This window comes from Takifugu rubripes, chromosome 3 (genome assembly GCF_901000725.2).
Source record: "Takifugu rubripes chromosome 3, fTakRub1.2, whole genome shotgun sequence".
NCBI lineage: Eukaryota > Metazoa > Chordata > Actinopteri > Tetraodontiformes > Tetraodontidae > Takifugu > Takifugu rubripes.
This window is the reverse complement of record NC_042287.1, coordinates 11,002,931-11,024,172: the sequence shown is the minus strand read 5'-3', so window position 1 is coordinate 11,024,172 and position 21,242 is coordinate 11,002,931. Positions and strand designations below refer to the sequence as shown.

The 21,242-nt window shown below is 45.5% G+C and overlaps 2 protein-coding genes across 5 annotated transcripts; both read right to left on the bottom strand.

The window, feature by feature from the left end:
- Window positions 1–1,741: 1,741 nt before the first annotated feature.
- Window positions 1,742–9,081, bottom strand: b4galt3 (UDP-Gal:betaGlcNAc beta 1,4- galactosyltransferase, polypeptide 3). 2 transcript variants are annotated; one of them, XM_011602437.2, is made up of 8 exons: window positions 8,543–9,081; window positions 8,012–8,101; window positions 7,065–7,613; window positions 6,757–6,992; window positions 6,484–6,674; window positions 5,862–5,984; window positions 4,918–5,022; window positions 1,742–4,319 (listed from the first exon to the last, which is right to left on the bottom strand). In XM_011602437.2, the coding sequence occupies exons 3-8, from the start codon at window positions 7,345–7,347 to the stop codon at window positions 3,971–3,973; spliced, it is 1,287 nt and encodes a 428-aa protein (XP_011600739.2). In that variant the 5' UTR covers window positions 7,348–7,613; window positions 8,012–8,101; window positions 8,543–9,081; the 3' UTR covers window positions 1,742–3,970. The 2 variants fall into 2 exon arrangements, with proteins under 2 accessions (XP_011600739.2, XP_029689041.1); XM_029833181.1 differs by having other exon boundaries at window positions 7,065–7,608.
- A 153-nt stretch (window positions 9,082–9,234) lies between these two features.
- bgnb (biglycan b) lies at window positions 9,235–20,527 on the bottom strand. 3 transcript variants are annotated; one of them, XM_029833182.1, is made up of 9 exons: window positions 20,263–20,527; window positions 15,565–15,589; window positions 15,218–15,483; window positions 13,024–13,136; window positions 11,847–12,060; window positions 11,611–11,721; window positions 10,990–11,083; window positions 10,608–10,746; window positions 9,235–10,531 (listed from the first exon to the last, which is right to left on the bottom strand). In XM_029833182.1, exons 3-9 carry the CDS (start codon window positions 15,462–15,464, stop codon window positions 10,334–10,336), a joined length of 1,116 nt encoding a protein of 371 aa, XP_029689042.1. In that variant the 5' UTR covers window positions 15,465–15,483; window positions 15,565–15,589; window positions 20,263–20,527; the 3' UTR covers window positions 9,235–10,333. The 3 variants fall into 3 exon arrangements, with proteins under 3 accessions (XP_029689042.1, XP_003963356.1, XP_029689043.1); XM_003963307.3 differs by lacking the exon at window positions 15,565–15,589; XM_029833183.1 differs by lacking the exons at window positions 15,565–15,589; window positions 20,263–20,527 and adding an exon at window positions 16,243–16,340.
- Window positions 20,528–21,242: the final 715 nt, after the last annotated feature.

The following is a 21,242-nucleotide window of genomic DNA, read 5'->3' as shown; positions in this document are numbered from 1 at the left end:
AGGAAATTGTCCACTGAGGCTGCAAATGGATGACAGGAGCAGCTGAGCTGCCGTGGGATGAGGGTCCAACCCCGACGACCCTGACAGGCTGATCTTGTTTCCACCTCATTATTTAGGCCCCGCGCGCGTGGCGCCCAGGGATCCTAATACAGCCTCTCATTTCTTTTAGGTTCGCATCCCATGATGTGGTGATTCTCAGAACAGAACGCAGAGAACTGTTATATAACCGAATGTTGTGACCTACTATCATGGATATTTGGGTTGATGCTTGGCAGCGATTCACACCAGAAGAGTGCAGGAAAACAGATTCCCGCCCTTGTTCTTCCACCTCAGCTTACTTTGATAAAAGGCTTTATTGTGTGTGATGTTTTGGGGGATAAAGTATAATTACTTTTCATTTGTGAAACCACATAAAGCAACCGCATCACTCTGTTTTGCATGTGTGTCCTCGGGGTGTTATTGGTGAGGAGAGAAGAGGTCAGCTGTGTCTCCTGGTTGCTATACAATAACAGGAGGTGACTAAGGGCTGCCTCAGCCGTCCACATGTGCATGCCACGCTCACTTCAGCAGGCCAGTGTGTCACTCTATGGAGCCAAAGTGCAAGCTAGGCTGACACTGATGCCTTCCTGGAGTGACATCTTAGAACATCCTGGAGAAAAATATCGTATGATGACCTAAAAAAGATGGCTTCGTGGGATGAGGTTTCACATACCTCCATCTAAACAGTGTGTAATGGAAACTCTGCTAGCTTGTGGTGGCTAATGTTAGCTCTTGGAAGACATTTGTGACGGTTCAGCACCAATTATGCTGCTATGTTCCAGAAGAAAACGATGAAGCATGCAAGTTTGGATGCATTTTTAAAGCAATTTACAGTGCCTGTGACATGTGATGTACCTCACATAAAAGATAATTAGGAAAGAATCATGAAGAGTTTGACCAGGCTTTCAAAATTTACCAGCTCACCAATTACCCATAGAACAACCAGTCAGACGCACCGCTAAGCGTCCCCGGGCAGTTTTGCTTTGTGGTAGCAGGTATCGCCATGGCAACCAGTGTGATGATGGCGTGCTTGGTCTCATCTGTCTAAATTCCAGGAGGATTTGCGTAGTAGTAATGAGACAAACGACGTGATTCACCCCAGTGGCTTCAGTGCTGCTGCTGCTGCTGCTGCTCAGCAGATGTGACTCGGGGTTTGTTTTGTAGGTGCTTTTTTTTTTTTGTGTTGCTTGAGTTTTGCCCTCTTCTGGTGAGTCATCCCAGATTTTAGGTTATGAAAGAGATCGAACATACAGAACTGGGGGGGATACTGACTATTTTTAGAGATGAGCTCAGATCCAATATTTTAATCCCGCTCTTTATACCCACATAGAAGAACACAGCAATTGCACTACACAAGGTGATGTAACAGGTTTGTGCGGCGCATGATAACGATGCATGACGTTCATCAATCTGCACTCTCTGCAGCACTAAAGCTGTGACGACGCACAGAGAAAAAAGTGTGCGTTTGCTGAAGGATGCCGACTGTTGTGGGCCAGTAAAGCGCCACTTTAAGTGTTTATCCGCAGCGCTCAGCTCTAATCGGCATAAATGGTGTTCCGTAATAGTGTTTATTGGATTGGAGGTAGAAGAATGGGAGGTGAGATGGGAGACGCGTTCTGACTGTGAGTTTTTATTGGCTGACACCTCTGCACTCTCTCTGAATTCTTTTTCTACCCTAAGACACATTCAGCATGGCTGCAGCTCTGATTGAACAATAGAAATATCATTTATTATAAGTGATGTCAAGTGTTAATTGTCTCTCGTTTGCCACAATGAGCGCATCGTACAACTGAGGCAGTCCTCTGCAATCACAGTTATGCACATTTTTCAAATTAAAAAAAAAAAAAATCTCAATAACCTTGAACCTGGTTATGGAATTTGGATTCGACACACAGTAAACAGTATATGCCCAACACGCAAAAGAAAGCATATGTTATAAAAACTAAGCTATCTGTTAAATATAGAATGATGTCCAGGTAAGCACACATCTGATTAATCTGCTGAGATTATATAACATCCTTAAAAGCTTTCAGTGTGTTATACAGGCATTATCCCAGGCAATATAATAGATGGAGGATATGTCCTCTATTGATATGTAACAAAACTGCTAGGAAACAACATTATTATATCATCATGTTGAAGCACAAATAAACACAGATTCCCTCTATAAAACTAGATCCATTCATAAAATGCCCATTGCACCAGGTTTTGGTTCAGTAGTTTGGAGTCGCTCTACACCTTTAAACCGCCAGATTGATCATGTGACACCAACACAGAAGACGCAACCCAAAGACGCGATTGGCTGAACAGTGTGAATGGCGAGAGTTAATGATTAACATTCATGTCACAACTCTGCTGTTTCATTCAGTCCTCAGATCCCGCAGACGGGCTCGGCGCCACCGGACAGCGCCGCCTGGGGGCGCCAGTGCGCAGCGCAGAGGCGCATCTGTGGCGTTGCGCCACTGTGGGTTTAATTCATGAGGCACAACGTTAATGCAACACACACACGGAGGCGGTGTAAAGGGTTAATCATCTGCTCTGTGAGGGGGGGTAACAGCCCACTGCATGTATCTCTGACTCAATAAGTTAATAAACAAAATACATTCAAATCAGCATGTCATACATTACTGTGCAGTATAATAAAAGACAGTAGACAACGTATCCAAGAGAATTAGTAAGAGTGTTGAACATTTCCCCCCCATCTAAGTAGCAGCATGAGAGGTGTGATTTGAATTCAAGATCATCTGACAATCTCTCATTGTGGAAGGTAAATTAGGATGAGAAAAATGACACATTCAAAACAGCTGAGATGCAAAACAATGTCTCCAGAATAAAATAATGTCATTTGGAACCTAGTGTACCATTTTCTTCTTCTTCCCTGTGTTGCAAAGCATATTTGTAACTAAAGACATGGTGAGGCGTAAACACATTTCTGCGGCTTTGAGACGACTAAGAGACTCTCTGAAGACAGCAGATTACGATCTAAATCTTTACACAGTGCTTCGTCCCATCCCGGTCTGACTTTGATATTAAAACAGTAGGAAAACTGGCAAATGTGCAGTTGCCTGCCTACAGTAAATTGATCAGAAGCACTGTTCTATGCACGCATCAAGAGTATCTAAACAGCTATCATGCTAACTTAATGCTAAAGATAATCCTGATAATATGTCCTTGGTTGTTATACATTGTTATACATCGTTACCTTGATTGTCTAGAAATTAAATATCAGAGAGAAAGAGGCACCAGACTGTACAGAAGGACGAGTAAATCAGATCTGTAAAGAAATTCTGATGTTTCTCTATAGAAATATAAACTCTAGAATTGTCTGATAACTACGGAGTTGGTCAGTGTTTGATCAATGCGCACAGATATAAAACGGCAGTCCCGAAGCGCCTCGCTGCCTCTGATCGGGGGCAAACTTTTACCGGTTTCCAGCATTTACTCCAACACGGGAGGCATGACCAGTCTATAAAATGGGCAGAAAAATAGAGAAGGCACAGAAACACAAACCCACAGAGGAGTGGGGGGGGGGACCCGACACCAGCAGCCTTGTATTTTTCTATTTTTTTGGGGGGGGGGGGGGGGGGTGAAGCTGCAGGTCTGCTGGCGGCAGATGGGTTGCTAAGGACTTGTAATGTCTGGGAGAACAGGAGAGAGTCACTTATTTGCTGTCTCGTTTAGTACTTTTTTGGACCTCTGTGGAGTTGACTGCAGCCCGTTTCAAAAGTCACATTCAGCGGACGAGGTGACTCATTCTGGTTCCTGAACGCAGCCTTGCAGGCGAGAGCGGCTTCCTCGCCGGAATCCTCCTGCCTGCTGTAACCTGCAGTGAGCATAAAAAGCTGGTGTACTTAATATCCTGCAAAAAATCTAACTTCTAAATCTAAATGGAGCGCGCAGCTTCAGCTTTAGATGTGACTTTGTCCGTTCGTTACACCCTATTCGTCATCTCCCGCGCCGTCCGATTCGCCTTCAGCTGAAGCGATTCTGGTTTTTTGCCTCCCGCCTTGATCACGGTCAGATTCACCGCCGCGGCCGCCTTGATCTGGCGCTTCTTGGCCAGACTGACTGTGGAGTCGCTCTTGCTGGTGTTTTGTTGCTGAACAGGGGTTGGGGATTTCACTGGGATGGGTCCTTTATGAGGCAGGCGGGGGTCTTCTCCAATGTTGACGGTGATGTTCGTGTACAGAGGCTCCAGCGATTTGGAGAGGAGCTCGTAGGTGAGGGAGTTTAGGCCGTCGGAGCGCCAATTGAGCCTGGTCCTTTTCAGAAGGTCAAATCTAGTAAGACGAACACATCAAAAGTTTGACATTGCTGGTCGGGTCTTTGGTTAGCTTAGCATCCAGGCTCGTGACAGCACGCGTGATGGAAACGCTCAATTTTACTCATTAATAAAACTGAATATAAAGGATGAAAAAGTATAGCCACTGAATACACGCTCACTTTTCAGTCTTTCAGCAGTCTTTAAATATCAAAACGGCTAAGCTTAAAATTAATAAAGCACTCCTGGCAGGCGGAACAAGGTCAGTCTTAATTATGTTTGAGACGTATTCCCCTGCGAATGTCACTAATGTGAAACAGTGGCAGTTTTTATAATGAACAATATCCGCCGAAAACATCACACTGACAAAAAAAAAGCAGTCTGGTTAATTAAAAACAAATGGCTCTACTGCCCCAGGCAGCTAGATAGAGCAATCACAGGAAAATATCAACACTACAAGACGGCCTGTCGATAAAAAAATAAAATAAAATCTGTAGAGATGGGTCCATTATTTTCCCCCAGATCCTGAACATAAAAGGCTAAAAGTGTATATTTTGTTCACTTTATTAGATCTAAAACATAACCACATCATGTGGGCGTGTCTGCGGGGGTCTTACCTGCGTGGGTTCTGCTCGTTGCCTCTGTCTCCTTTATGCTTGATCATCTTGTAATGACCGATGGCCACAGGGGGGCGTATAATCTTCATGCCAGACAGGCGGACTCTGTGCAGACGCAGAGCTGGAGTCACGATCATCCCAAAAGCTTTTGTTTTTTCTGCGCTAACTACATATCCTGTAGCGTGATGGCAGCAGTAGTTCATCTAAATGGTTAAACTAGATCCACTCAGAGATTCGGTTGGACTCGGGGAAGTAAACAAAAGCGTGGGTGACGAATGAAAGTGGCTTTTATGTCAAAACAATGCGGCTTGCCTTTTCCATCTCTGTGGTTTATGCACCCCCCATTTTATTTAAGTCGACCGAAACAATGTATAAGTCACGAATGCCGAGGATCTGATATTATTCCTATATCACCTAGAACAGGCCAAAGGGTGCGCACGTATTTTCGAAAACCATTTAAAATCTAAATGGCCAAAATAGGGGAGAGAGGAAAAAGGTTCAGAAACTCCATGAACATACTCACTGAGCCCACTCTGAGAGACAGACAGCAGAACCACAGCAGTGAGAGGAGTGGAGATGAGACATGATGTTAGGGGAGGAAATAATGTCAAAAGAACAGAAAGTAGAGGGACGAGACAGAAATGAGTCAGTAAAGAAGACACAAAGAAAAGACCATGAACCAGAGAAGAAGCAAATGTGAGGCCCAGCCTTGGGGATGCCAACATGCACGTTTCAGAGTTCACCATCGCCCCTTTCACACATGCACTGGATTGGATCCACTGGCTCTACAGTGAGAGTCTAGAGAGGCCTTGGAGAAGAACCAGCCCAGCCCTTTAACCTGATGATATTGTCGGTGTTGTCATATTGCTGGACTCTGCATGTGTCAACACGTGGTCATGTGTGAAAGGGGCTTACGTGATCAGCTGACCTTTGACCTTCCTCACCTGGCAGCAATGTCATCGTCTTCTCCACCCCAACCCCAGTAGTGATTAGGGAAGCCGTTCATCTTCATGTACTGTTCTGGGGTGACTGCAGACACTCCACCAAAATACTGAGTGTATGGCAACCTGGGAGGGTCACATGACCAAAGCACACTCATCAGCTCCTCTTGAAAAGAAACGTTTATAAAAGTTGGGAGAAGTGAAGGTGTCAACGAAAGAATAGATGTGTGCATTTCGTCCCGTCGTGGAATCTGACCGTCGACCCTCTATCCTTCACTCCGACTGATGTGAAACCACACCTTGGTTGAGCAAAATCTTAATTAGCCTCTTTTCCTGCATTCCAAGTGGTGTTTTTGTTCTCCTCTTATAGTTTATTGTCTTTGTGGGCCATTATGGGCTTGGCGTGAATACCGGCTTTACAAACACTGCATATTTGTTTTATCTTTATCTGAAATGCCTCTACGGCTGTAAACCTTCCTCACTTCATACGTTTCACTGGCATTTAAGAAGTTTTTTTTTTACATCATTAGGGGAGTTTTTCCCAGCGATGAACTGTGAGCGAAAGAGTCTCAATTGGTTCAGTGTCTGAAGGACACCCGCGCGCACCAACACGCCGCCCTTCTACCTGTATCGGAACTTGTCCATGGCCACTGACAGATGCGTGGGGAACTGCTTGTGGCAGGTGTAGATGTTGTGGTCATTTTCAGGCAGCAGGTCGACGTCGTGCAGGAAGATGCAGCTCCAGTCCTCGTCTCTGAGGGCCTCCCGCACTCCGACGTTCAGCAGTTTCGCCCGATTAAAAGTGCTGTTCCCCCACTAAAGCAGCAAATAGAGGGTAAAAGGAATAAGAAGTCATTGAAGGCGGTGCTGATTTATTGCATCGCTCCCATCAGCTGACCTGCTGCACTATATAGATGCTGTAGTGGATCTGCTGTCTCTGCAGGAAAGGGTGGAGGTGATAAAGGAGAGCACGGAGGTGGGACTGCCGGTTCCGGTATGGCACCACTATAGCAGTGTGGTGGCGGGGCTCACAGTCTGGAGGCCTGTAACGTCCCCCCGGTAATACCAGCGGGTTTCTCTGTCGGATCTCCTCCAGAGACAGCGGCGAGGAGAGATGGACGGACACCGGTCCCACTGGGGAAAGGAAGAGGCATGAGAAAAAGAGTAAATCTGACCTGTGGGAGTGTTCCATGTCTCCAAGCTTACCCAGCAGCGGCGAGGGGAGCTGGCAGTCTTTGAGGGGCAGGCCAGTAGCGGTTGCTCCGATGCTGGAGTTCCGAGGTGGGGGAGGCAGCGCTCCAAGATGACTGAGGTTGGTGTAGACGTCGTGCGGCCGAGAGTAGTCGAACTCTGGCTCCGTGGTGTGCACCAGGACTGACACGAGGCCCTTGAAGCCCCCGAGGGAGAAATAGAGGACAAATGCAAACTGGAAGCCCACTAACAAGGCCAGTGTGCATGGGGAGTCCAGAGAGCGGCCGCAGCACGCCATAGTCAGGGAAGATCAGACGGATACAGTGGAGATTCACTGTGAAAGGGCCAGCGGATGGAGAGCTGGGCGGAACAAATGGTGAATGGATCAAGAGTGGCGCAGGGAGGGGGGCGATCAAGGGGGAGGTCAGAGGGTGAAGGTGGGGGAGAGGGCAGCACTGATTTTAGGTTCAGGAGTGCACCAGGATGGGCTCCATCAGTAGGAATGGGGAGCAGTGGTGGTGAAGCTCAGTGAAGACTGCCATCACCTCCTGACCACCGACTTTACTGCCAGAAGAGAAAAAAACACCATCAGGTCAACACTACTTCATTCATACAGTGTCTTTACAGTGCCTATGATAGACAGAAACCCAAAGCCAGACCCCCAATGAAGCAGAAAAAGCTTTTAACAGGGAGAAACCTTGAGCGGGACCAGGCTCAGACGAGAGGGAACCTCCTGCTAAAATGATATATATTTATATTTGTATTCAATTCTGACATGATTCCAGGGGTTTCAAAAACTTGCCTTAAATGTGTTAATTTGTTTTAAGGACATAATGTCTAAAATCTGACGAGAAAAATAACAGATTCATTTAACAATAGCTACTTTACCGATTACATAACGCAGTCATCACTCTGGAAATCACAAAGGTATTTCACTCAGGTGTAACTGAGCCTGGCAGTACCTGGATCTGAGTCTAACTAAAAGCTCTCCGGGACCAGATCAAGCTCTCTCCACACTTCGTCCTCCCGTCCTCCTTTCATCGCTGAGTTTTCTGGATGCAAAAAGACACCAGTGAACATCGGCACAGAAGGTACCCCACCGTGCAGCTGCAATATCACATTTGCTGCTTTCTTTGGAACGGATCCACTTCAGAAGGGGCGTGCATGTTGTGCTGGCAGATCGAATCAAACCCTTCTGTTTTCTACAAAGAGATCCCCCCCCCCCTTCTCCGACTCAATCAGTGAATTAAACAAGAATGATTAATCAGACAGGGGCAAGTGCAGCATCAGCGACATGGTTATCAGGGCTATCCTTCACTCCGACTGATTAGCTTATCAGCATCATCTGCGAGGCCTTTGCAGCCCGTCACATGCACTATTTACATAAAACGAATCACAGCGTTCCGCCGTCGACCCACTTCCCCTTCCCCTTCCCTATTGTCGTTTCACCAACAAAGACGCTTTTACGAGCTGTGCAGCAGCCGCCGACCTACCAGCGCATCTCTGCGACGCTTCAAATCTCGCCCCGGGTTTCAGATGACAGTCGTCGGGCCGCCGCCGCCGACGAGCGGACGCGAGACGCGAACCAGGAACCGGAGCGACCGTTTGCTTTCCCCGCTCGTCTTCCTCTTCCCCTTCTCCTCCCTTTTTTAATCGCTCGTCCGAAGCGAAATCTCTCCGTGTCTGCTCAGAGACCGCTGCCAGTGCCCTGACACGCAAGAGCATCGCCGCATATCCAGTCCCGCGTCAGCAGCAGCCGCCAGTGCGCTCTGCGCTCCGCGCTCCAGCATCAGTGCGCGTCGGGGCCGCGGCGCACGGCGGTGACGCGCTCAGCGCCATTTTTAAAAACAATAAGATGGAGAGAAAGAGCCGATCTGTCTGTTCAAGGCGTCTTATTCTTAATTTGTGTTGAATTGTATGACACTACTGCTGAGTTAAGATATTATGTCTATAATGATTAGATTACAAGACTTTGCTTGATTACCAATATACACATTATAAATTCATCTAAGCCAAGGGATTGGTGCTACTTTCATGCGGCCTGTTACTGATATTTGCATAATTTTCGACTGAACTATTAGTGTTTTTATACTTTCAGGATTATGGAGGCTCCAGCTCCACCATAAAAATCCTGCCCAGTTACAGAATCTCCATGTGTGTGCACTCAACATTTCTCCGGACAACGTGACATTTCCTCTTTATTTCTCACAGGGTTTTCCGACACAGGCACAGCAGTTGTTCTCTGGCTTTATGCAGCGGACTACAAATGTCTTTATTCACATGCAACGGCAGCTGGTCAGATTACAGAAAAGAGACAGGGTAGAGTACGTCGGCAGCCAGTTCCACGCGGGCCGACCGGCATAAACCACGAACCCTCCGAAGACCCCCAAAGCAGATAAAGCATAAAAGACAACTGTGCAAAACAATGCATTAATACAACTTTGTTGTAGCACTAAATAAACGAAATCCTAATCATTGTCTCACTAAGAACAAAGAGGATGTGTGTTTTCCCTAACAGGGGTTAATCCCCGACTACCGCAGCATTCTGTCAAAGAATACTGCATTTATGGTACAGACGGCATAATAAAAGGTACAGAACTGATAATAAAAGAAGGCTGCTTGGTAGATTTGTTCAGTAATGGCTTCAAGCACTGATGAGAGGAACGTGAAAAAGGCATGGCTTGGTTTCTAAATAAATCAAAAACTCTTATTTATGTACAAAAGAAAATAGTTTGACTTAAATAATAATTTCGCGCAACTGTGGAAAATAGGCCCAAATAGGTTTTGTTGATTTAATCACAGAAATTCCATCAAACCATGCAGCCAAACAGGAATGTTACACGAGACGGCACAAGGAAAGTCAAGGAGCACCACTTAAAACCTGTAAAGCATTACTTTACTATCTGTTATGTGTTATTGTTAAAATTAAACAAAAAATGACTTCTATCATGAAAAGCACTATTTGGTATAAAATATGTATGCACCACTTTACATTTGCTCTGGTTTTCATTCATTATTACTTTTCATGGATTTAGGATGGGGAGAACATTCCATTCAGACCAGCGACTTTGCTTGTGATGGCAAAACTTTCAAAACCTCAACCAAGAAAAAAAAAAAGCTCTCCAAACCATTTGCTTTCTCTGCTCTTCAAGTCCTGTCATTACCTTCCTCTTCACAACCGATTCTTCACCCCGCCGTTTCTCCCCCCTCATTTCTTAACCTCATATTTTTGTTTTTAATTTAAATCATCGGCTCCTCCATCCACCTGCCGACAACCCTGCCCTCTACTTTTTGTAGTTGCCAAACTGTATGGCCAGCCGGTCTGTGACACAGCGGAAAGTGGCGGGTTGCACCTCCCAGTAGTTGACGGGGTTAGAGAACAGGCTGATGCCATTGTAGAACACCCTCTTCATCCCGAATCCGCGAGGGCAGAAGTCATTCACCCCCACCTGGTCGATGTTGTTGGAGTGGAGGTACACCACCTACAGAGGAATGACAACACAGAGAGTGAAGCTGGCACCTCTTGATATTTAAGCCTGCAATCGGATCTAGACTCACCTGTAGGTATTTCAGATCTGGGAGGCCTGTGGGGACACGTGTGAGCCGGTTGTTGTCCAAATGGAGCTCTCTCAGTCTGGGGAGGTAATCCAGGCTGCCGTTCTCAATGTTACGAATGTGATTAAAGCCGAGTCCCAACCTGGAGACAAATGGAGGGAAAAGGCAGAAATCAGGCCAGCTTTCATACATCAGTGTAAACCAATGGAAGGCTTCAAGCTGCAGACCCAAACGGAGGCTATGCAAAACCCTTTTCCACAAAAAAAACAAAACAACAACACATCAAATGACTCTTGTAGATGCTTTTGCATGAAAAACCATAGGTACTGATAGGTACGCTGGGCCTCCATGTCAGCTGATGTGTTGGCTGTAGTGCAAATGATACCTAATGAGGTTTTTGTAGCGGCCCAAATCCTCCAGTTCCACAGCCTGGATCTCGTTGTGATCAAGGTGAAGCTCTTGAAGACTGTCTGGAAGATCTGAGAAGCAGACAGGATATTAATGTGATACTTGATAGAATATGACAGAAACTGATGAGTCTATTTTAATTTATCTTCTTATATCTTCCACTAAATCACTCCTCTTTTTTGAGATTATTTCCTCTGTTCAGTTAAACACCAACGACATGTTTCCAAACACCAAACTGTGATTTTCAGTGTGTTGATGTACATTTAGTGATATGCTGTGAGACATGGTGTTTAGTCTGTAACACAGTGGAATGGGGGGGTTACAAGATCTTTGGTCTGTTGGAACATGATAAAAACTGGCTGCCATACTGTCGAAGAATCACAAATAAACATGTTTGATCTTGCTGAAGTCAGACAAAACTAAAACAGTGAAACAGAAAGTCTGCGGTTTTACAAGTAGTCCACGCGGGATTGGTGTTCCTCAGCCCAAGGCTGTAATTTTAAGCAGACACTGTATTTGCTTCATTCATCAAAGACATAATAGTGTGAACATTCATCATCAGTGATCTTCTGCTCTGCCATGTGCTGTACATTATTACCTTTTGGCACCCCGGTCAGCTTAGCGTCTGATATGCGCAGATAATTCAGCTTTAGTCCCTTGAAGGCTCCAGGCTCAAAACCACTGTTGTGGATGGGGTTTGCTCCCATTTCTGCAAGATGAAGTGAATATTTCTAGCATGAAATCAATAAATCCATCATCCTCTTTAATCTACACCCAAGAGCTACCCCAGGCAGGAGGGAGCACCTCTGAATATCATTCATCAGTAACTCTGACCTATGCAGTTCATGCTGCCCAGCCCCGAGAAGGCTCCGGCCGCCACCTTCTTGATGCGGTTTTCATGGATCCTTAACTCAACCAGGGAAGGTGGCAGATTCTTGGGGACAGTAGGCAGCAGATTCTTGGAGAAATAAAGTTTCTGCATGTGCTTGAGGGGCAAAAATGCTTTGGGGTGCACTTTTTGGATAAGGTTATTCCTCAGGGAGAGAGCCTACAGAAAGAACAATAAACATAAGGTAAAACTCAACGATTTTGTGTTTTTGTCCTAGGTTAAAATTCACAAACTCGGTGCGAATTCCCCGACTTCGTTTCTGGGAAATAAAACTGAACAAAAACAGTCGGCTGTGGTCCGTCTCTAAGCAGACGGTCTCCACCTGTGCTGGCAAGGAGACGTAGGGTGATGTCAATAGACCTTCATAGAAATGTTATTGTATGATGTTTCCTCTGCAGCCAGACTTCATGTTGCTTCTGGTAAGTGCTCTGGCAAACAGAGTAGGAGTGAGTAAAACCCAGAGAGAAGCAAAGACGGGTGACATTCCAAGTAGCTTTGCTTAACTTTAATGTAGAGCAACACTGAGAATGAATGGGGTAGTAATACTATCGTGAAGAACACACAACAGAACACCATTAAAGTTTCAATGGGTGTGACTAGGTGTGTCTGGGAAAAGAAAGTTGGCAGGCTTGTGGTTTTACCGCTGCTGCCTTGGTAAACTCTTGGGGAGAGCACTTTGTACAAGTGTAACCTTTTTGTCTTGTCTGTTGCCCCTTCACATAAAATGTAAACAAAAAAGGAATGTAAAGTGAAGGTTTTCATCCAGACAGCCAGGAGCAAAAAGTGACCTTTTAACTATGGTAGCAGTGGGTTTCTCCTGAAATGCCAACCCTTTCATTCACTTGACTTTTATTTGACAATTACGCTCAATTCAGATGAAACCAGGGTAAAACAACTGATGCAAATCATTTGGACAAAGTTGTCGTTGAGACAAACAAAGGAAAGATTCCCTTTAATCCAAGTTGAGACCAAAATGGTCCATTCTCATCCTCTCAACGCTGGAGTAGAAGGCCAAACCAAAGGATGTGAACCTCTCTGGCAGGACTATAGAGTCTTGGTGATACTTTACAGTGCAACAGACCAGACAGGGTGTTGTGAGTATCACCAGCTTGTGTGTCTTACATATAAGTTAGTCAGGCCCTTGAAGTCGTTCTCTTTGATCTCTTGAATTCGGTTGTTCTGCAGATCCAAAAACTTCGTGTCCAGAGGAATATTCTGTGGCACCTCAGTCAGACCTGAGGACAAATATATATATAAAATAAAAATATCATGCTACAATAAATAGATTTGTGGAAAACTGTTAACACCCTAAAATTGGTAAGTTTTCAATTGGCAAGTCCCTTTCAGACACAAAAATAAATACAGTAGTCACTGTCTACTTAAAAGATTCCATTGGACCTCAAAAGTCATCTGAGGACACTCCCAAAATGTTAAATTAGTACTTTAGGCTTCCTCCTGTATTGTTTTAATAAGAGGTGGAGAAAGCCATGGAGGTTATTACACAAATGTCCAGGCCTCACTTGGTAACTATAAAAAAGATAACAATCATATCATGAATAATAATAATGACAATAATAGGGCTACAAATGTCAGCTTCATTATAGTTGATCTTCATCTGGTAGTTAAAAAAGCACACACACACACACACACACACAAAATGGTTCTCCTCTACTTAAATGCTAATATACGTATCTTGCACCAGATGGACATGCCAGATGTTTGTCATCTGCTTCCCATCTGACAGAAGTCAAAAAGGATGAGATTTAAGTCCAATGACCTAAATCAGGGATGAAATAATACAGGCGGCTGAAATCACAAGATACGTATGGTGTAGCTACATAAAGAAAACCACAATCTGTGTGTTACTGTGGGCATGCTGAGACATTTGAACACTGACAGCATTACGCTGATACGATTGCAGTATGTAAAAATGTACATAGGGGGCAGTGTTTAACACACACCTGCCCTATTCCCCTCAGGGACCTCTCTGGAAAAATGACACACTAACAAACACAGCAACCAGTGATCATTACCAAGACCACATCACAGAATCACTTGGATGACCGGATCAGATGGGTTCAGTCACAGACTGGCCGCATTCCCAATTCCCGGTTAAGGCCATCCTCATCTGGACCATGATGCAACCGATGGAGCTGGTGACAGAGCACCAGCTGTCCCACTGGGATCCAGTGTGCCACCGACCACATCTGACCCACTGGACTCTACCCAAAGCTGTCCTTCTGGAGTTAAGTTTAGACGGACAGCTTTGGCCGCAGCGCGCCACACCCTCCAAGTCAACCGTGAGGGATCAAACATTCGCCAGCAGCTCCAACAGACAATCTGGGCCTTAGGAGGAATCTAAAGGATTTCTGCCTTCAGGAAGATAAGACCATCAAAGTTCTGGACCAAGTTTAAATGAGCCGGCCTCTGTAATTTTAACTCAATGTGATAGTTATGTCACCACGCTAGTCCCTATATACAGTTAATTACTATACAAACATGGATTTAAGGGGTAAGAAATATTTACCAGTCACCTGAATGCATCCTGACTACTGGAAAACTTGTCTGCTGTCAACACCCAAAAATGCCCAAACAACACCTCAGTTACCAGGAATTCTTCACCCTCTCAGCATACCACAGAGTGACAAAGCTAACACCTTCTCCAAACTCCAGCTCCCCTCATCACAAAATTCCACCATCCTGCCGGGATGCACAGACGCCAGAATAAATCCGCTCTAAATAAGCACTTGACATCCTGGAAATTATATACTTCCATATTTACCCACGGCAGTGACGGTAAATACACGGAGCCTGTAGAACGATGACTCGACAAAACCATTTTGTCCACAACACACACTCTGATGTAACAGAGTAATTAGAGTCGAATTCAGCTAATGCATACTCCATCAGCACAAAACCCTGTAAATATGAACGCAAGGCTTGTTTTTAAAGCGTTACAGTGTCTTTGAGTTAAATTTCCTCCACCAAAATCAAACTCCTCTTTGTTTTCTCTTCCTCCTTCTTCATCTTGATCTCCTTTTTCCGTTCTGACCGACACAGAAGGTCTGGAACACAAAATCCCTCAAAGGCATGCCTTTCAGAGTGAAAACACACTAGATTTATTTTTCAAGGGAGAAATTCCTCTCTGATAAAACACCACAGTTGGGGGGGGGGGTTTCAGATGGTCATGCGAGGCCGGATGTGTCACCCTCACTCACGCTGTCATTCACCCCGTCTTTTTTCCTGCTGGACCTCAACAAAAACACAGAAATGATGACAAAGCAAGAACGGCATAGTTCCACAGTCCCTCACTGACCGAGGTCGGAGCACTGGACGACCCTGAGGTGACATTGGCAGCCGAAGGGGCAGGTGGCGAAATCGGAGGTGGGCTCTGTCGGGGTGGAGCCTTCTTCCTCGTCCCTTATCATTGTCGTCATCTCCCCCTTGTCCAGGCTGTCCATGGCGAAGTCCCAGAAGCCCCTCTGCTCGAAGGGCAGGGCCGAGGACGGGGAGAGCAGTCGGACCGCACAGAGCCACAGCAGGAGGGGGTAATGTGGCCACATCGTTAGCTTATCTTCTTAACTGAGGACACACAAGAAGAAAGGATTAGTTTATAGATGAGAAATTGGTTTGTGTTGCACTCCAAAGTGCTTAAATACGTACGTGATTCAAAATGCTTCAATTGGAGCTGAATTTGAAGACAGTAGAGGTGCTCAAAGTTACAGTACAGACGTAAACCAGATGAACGAAAAAAATGTTTAAGAAGTTTTTAGGAAAAAGGTGTTTTGTGGAGCCCTCTTTTTAATGTACAATAACACAACATGAAAATTTAAGGTATGAGCTCCAAACTGATATCAAATATTTATTTATTTATTTACAGTCAGTGATTTGCAAAATATGCTCAGCACAGGCATGTGTAGGTTTGCACGTGCCTGTCTTCTTGTGCACGATACAAACAGGATTAAAATTCAAATTTCCCGTGCAAAGTGAGGACATTTGGGCTGGTCCTTATAGCAACAAAGGGCCTGTTCAAGACCTGGGTTTAAGGTTGAAGTTGGAATTGGTAGGTTAAGGAGGGTTAGGGTTAGGCATTTAGATGTGATAGCTAGAGAATGCATTAGGTGAATGAAAGTCCTTATAAAGATAGCAGTGCAAATATGTGGGGGGTGGGGGGGGGGGGGGGGGGGGGTGGCTGTTGTAGGGTGCATCAAACATGTGCCAAACAGCAAACCTCCCATAAAACTTAATCCGGCCAAGTGCATCAGTGCTTAAAATTCACAGCTCAGGGCAACAGTCATGCTGGAATATTATGAAACGGTCTACTTATCCGTAATTACAAACCTCCTGTTTTCAAACCACACCTCGCAGGCGGGGCAGGCGCTGCAGGCTGGTGAGGAGAAACGGAGTTCTTCTACTTGCTCGCTCCCTAAGAATCGACTCTGGGAACACCAAAGTTACCTAAACCACACTGACAAGCCGTCACTGTCCGCATCCTGGAAGCTGAGTTTGTTCCCTGGAGCCTGTTCACACTGACCAATCAGGTAGCCTTGAGTGCATCAGTGGTGGAAAACTTTATTCCTGACAACCCAGCGGCCAAACAAAGCTACCATTCAGTTAGAGGGGAAACTGGGCAGCAACGGCATGTGTGTATCTATGTCTGTGTGTGCGGGCGCGCATGTGTTTGAGTGTGCAGACACGTCATGCAAAACAGGCTCCATGATGTCATAGCTGTGCGTGTACATGTGTGCACACCTCTAATTGAGGTCAGCAGACATGTGTGTCTGTGGTTGTCTCCTTCCTTTATCCTGTCTGCACTGACCCAACACCGTCTCCCCTTGTACTCAACCGAAAACCACCTTCCTGTTAAAGCCACTTAGCATCAGGCTAATTTATCCACAGGATGGGTAATAGGGACCCTTAACCTGAAGCTAATCCCGTGAAATGTATCCCAGTGGTGTGTCACACCCTTGGGTGACCCTTAAACCCTCTGAGCTCCAACCCCCTGCTCTGTTATCCAAGAGCTGCAAGATGTCAACGGTTAGCATGCCAATGGAATTTCCCGGGAACTTTGATGGTACCATTGGAATCTGAACAGTTTAATATCAGCACAGAGCTCTGAAACAGGACAAAAGGAGGGAGATGAACAAGAAAACATGTGTTGTTAAAGATTTGAGAGCTCGGTTGGTGATAACTACTGTTCTATGTTTCGACTTGATCTCCAAATTTATTGTAATTGTATTCCTGCTTGTTTTAACTCTTCTCCCCAGAACCTTTTGCATCTTGAAATAGTAATGAGGGGGGAATTCTATAGCTTTTATTTCAATGTAGGGGGAATTCTTATTCCACAGGCCTTGCAAACACTTTCAAAACTGATTCCGATCCAAACAAAACACTCAAAAGAAAAGAAAAATCAAGTAGTTTCTTATGCAACATGGCTGCAATTGTATAATTTGCTCACTTTAGGAAAAAGTTGCATTAAAAAGACATTAAAATCTGTGAAAGAAAAAGTATGTGGACCTGGCCTTAAAGCATGAACAACTGGCCTCTGCAGTCTGCTCTTTGCAATAAAAATAGCTGCCAAATTATACCATTTTGCTTGGGGGGGAAAAATCAGCATTGGCCTTGGCCTCAGCCAGAAGAATGCAGCCAAAAGGACACAATGAGGGCATATATGGTCAACGGCACACAATGACACTCAGCACACAAACGAGCTGGGGATACACGCGGAGGGAGGACAAAACCGGGCTTATTTTAACACCTACAATTTCTGCAGCCTGTGTTTTGCAACTTAATGAGGAGTCCAAGGGTATTTATGGCAGATCTTTAAACGTGACTCCCTGCGTTATCAGCTTTGGAACCGTCCTTCATCTCTGTTAGCCCATCAGCCATTTGTAGAGACGTGTGGACAGTGGTGTTGGGGTGTACATCCAACCCATAACTGAACGGTAATTTAGTCACGATGGGGACTGATTCTCCAGTGCTGGTGTTGGTCCTCATCCAGGACACAGTAAAGTCCTTCTTGGTGGACTGGCCCTGTGAGGTGTTAACCAGAGTCATGGTTTCAATCACAAAGGTTGGGTGCGACTTGTGAGTGAGCCCTTGTCCCGCTGAACCAAGGTGCGCCTTAGGGCCACCTTTGACGAGGTGTCAGTGAGGCCTGAGTGGTCAGAGCAGGGGTCCAAGGACCGAGCTGTAAGTGGCAGGTAGTCTAAATGCACCACTTCTGTTGAGAGTGGCAGCTTCAGCAACACTCGCAGACCACATCTCTGTTCAAATGTGTGTCCTCAGAGGAGGATCCTTCCTCACGGTGCCCTCTGCTGATAATAATAACACTCACTGGAGGTCCTATTCTTCTTTTCCTCTGCTCAGGGCTGCGGCAGATGTCTGCATCATCCTACAGTATTCTCCCTGAGCCTCATTGTCTGGGTGCTCTGTGTAATGTGTGAAGAGCCTGTCGCCTGCTTTGTGCTTCTTGCTAAAAGCTGTCTGAAAACAGCCGAGGCCGCCCTGGAAGCAGATTAATGGCATCGCCTCAATAGTCATATTTAGGTGTAATGCTGAGACATCTACTTTTTCTTTGCCACAGCCTTGGCGAAGTTACCCGACGGTGTTTTTATAAAACTTTTCTGATGGAGTCAAATGATAAAAATGAGACACTGGGAGGACAAAAGCAGGGGGAGAATATATGAAAACATGTCAGTCAGTGTCAGTGAATGCACCGTCTCAGGTCCTTGAGTTTGAGTTTCCCACAGAGATTCTGAAGCAGTCTGTCAACTTTGGGACAGTTGTCAGCAATCACATCCTGGGATTACTCTGATGGGAGATCAGTTCCCTTAAAGCCACATCCCTGTCAGGCCAAACAAATATGCAGCGTATTTAATCCAAACGCCCTCTGCGCTGCCAAGAACAATCATCTCCTCACAATGAAAGAAAGAGGGTTTGTTCTTTATAACTGCGGAGCTGAAGGAAGGACAAATGCTGTCACCTCCCACGTACACACAACCCTCAAGATGACCTCGTTCTGGTCATCTTAACACTCGATCCAGCATTCAAAAAGATCTAAAATAGGGATTTGCGAGCAGTCCTTTGGTGGCTGTGTACGACCGGGGGGAAGGGGGGACAGCAGGTTGACTACATGTGTCCACTGTCACCGCGTTCATGTGTTGACGGCAGCCACGTCAACACTCAGGGCTGAAGTTACTTCATGTTAAGTGGACATGGCCAGAGTGCTGACAGCACCAAAACCTCCAACCTTTACACTGTGTCACACTCTACTTGAACAGGAAACGTCCCGAGAGCTTTGTGGCAATAAAATCCCAACACCAAACTTTTAACACACTCACAAACACAGAACTATTCGCGCGTGAGTACGAGCACGCACGATAACCGTCTATTTTAATCTCGTAATCTAACGTCTACCTTTAAAATGATCTGGTGCCTTGACCTCCCTTCAATTTCCTCATGACATGTCTCCTTCAGTCCACACAGATGGACACACAAACGCACAAGCCAACACTCTTCAGACAGCAGAAGTTAACGCTAGGCGGGTCCCATAAGGGCCTTCGGGTGGAGTTAACTGCCTCGCCAGCTATAATTTGGTGACTTCTGTCCCTAAAAAAGGAACTGGCAGCTTCTCTATAGCTGTTAAGCTTGGATGTGGTGGCAAGAAGCTCGGTGCTCCTGACAGAAAGGACAGAGGAGCAAAAAATAAACTATAAAAAAAATGTGATTAACATATAGACAAGTGATGGAGAAACAGGTGAACAGACAGATCAGCAGAGGAATACATTAAAATAATAAAGGTTCGTGAACAAATGAGCAGATTGGATCAATTTAAAGCAAAGAAAACTACAGAAGAATCCCAAAAAGGATGAGAAATTATTGTGAGTTTACTGTTTACTGTGTGTTTGTATCATTTTATAGAAAGAAAACTGCTGGATTAGATTTAGATTAGAGCAGTTTTAAGTCCTCAAAGGCGCTGTCGTGGTCAACATTTGGCAGTAATCATCCCAAATCTGATGCTTCTTGGCGGATGCGGAACTGAGAAGAAAGAAAAGGTTTGTTGCTCCCTTTGAGGAGAGTGTTGTTGCGCCCCCTGCTGTTCAGCATCAGTATTAGAAGATGGGAAAAGGAGAATCAAAGGAGTTTAAGCACGCAACAGGTTGGTTTAAGTCCTGATATGTTATTTACAAGGAGAAAGAAATAGTAGGAAATAATAGATATCGTACAGTTTTAACGAAATAAAAAGTTGAACGAAAATTATAAAGTTAAACATGAATTTAAATCTCAATGACTTTTCCTGTTACAGAAAAAAAGTTTTCATTTTGTAAGACAGAAAGTAAAATCAAACCATCTCCCTACCTTACGGGCAGAAATAAGTTGTTATTATTTGCAGGCCCCCAACTTTTGTGCTGCTGTGCGTTTTTGTTCCTCTGTGCACCAAATTGTCCCGGAGACTCGACTGAAAGCGTTGCCCTAGAATCTCATCACATTTACGGGTCGCTGCCCTGGGGTGCTCCGCTCTGACATCCAGCCTCTGCTCCTGCGCCACCGTTTTTGCCACTGAGGTCCGTGTCGGGGCGCAATGTGCGCTCGATCCCATCCAAAAACTGAGGAAATGACTGATGTGTGGGGAGGGAAGGGGGGGGGGGGGGCGCCCATAAAGTCAAAAAGCCTGCCTCCTTTCTCTGCCGTTCGGATGGAGGAGGAGGAGGAAGGAAGCAAGGATCAGGGTTTTTCTGCGCCAGTTCAAAACGTGGCGTCGAACAGGGAAGACTTGATAAATATTTATCCTGAGCTTTTATCTTGGGCGGTGTTTTTCTGCACGTTGTTAACGTTTGTGATTTCACGCCGATGCCGATGGCTGGAATGTCCTCTCCCTTTGCACATTTAAGAAGAGAAACTTATTAGAAGCGCCATCCAAATCCGCTCACACCCTCCTCGCTTGCAGCCGTGAAAGCTCATTCTATGAACTTTAGGCCCTTTTTTAAATTCACCTTACATTTGGGGGTTGCCACGTCTCCCAGGTGAGACTTGGAACTCCTCCCCATCTCAAGATTTTGGCTCAGATTCTGAAACACATTTTGTGGTTTCTATAATTTGGTGTTTGGCAGCGCATGTTTGCGGGGCTTGGACTTCATTTCCTCAGGACCGAAGCAGCAGGGAACAGCAGTTATCTCCACATCACTTGAGGAGTGTCAGATAATCGTCTGTATCGCCCAGATTATTATTAGAAGAGCCTGACGACTTTCCTGCGTGTTTAGGTCTTTATTTCCCCGCCCGAAGGGTCCAGTATCCACAGCGGGCCAGCTCAGTGCCCTGCAGGGCCACTGGCAGGAAGC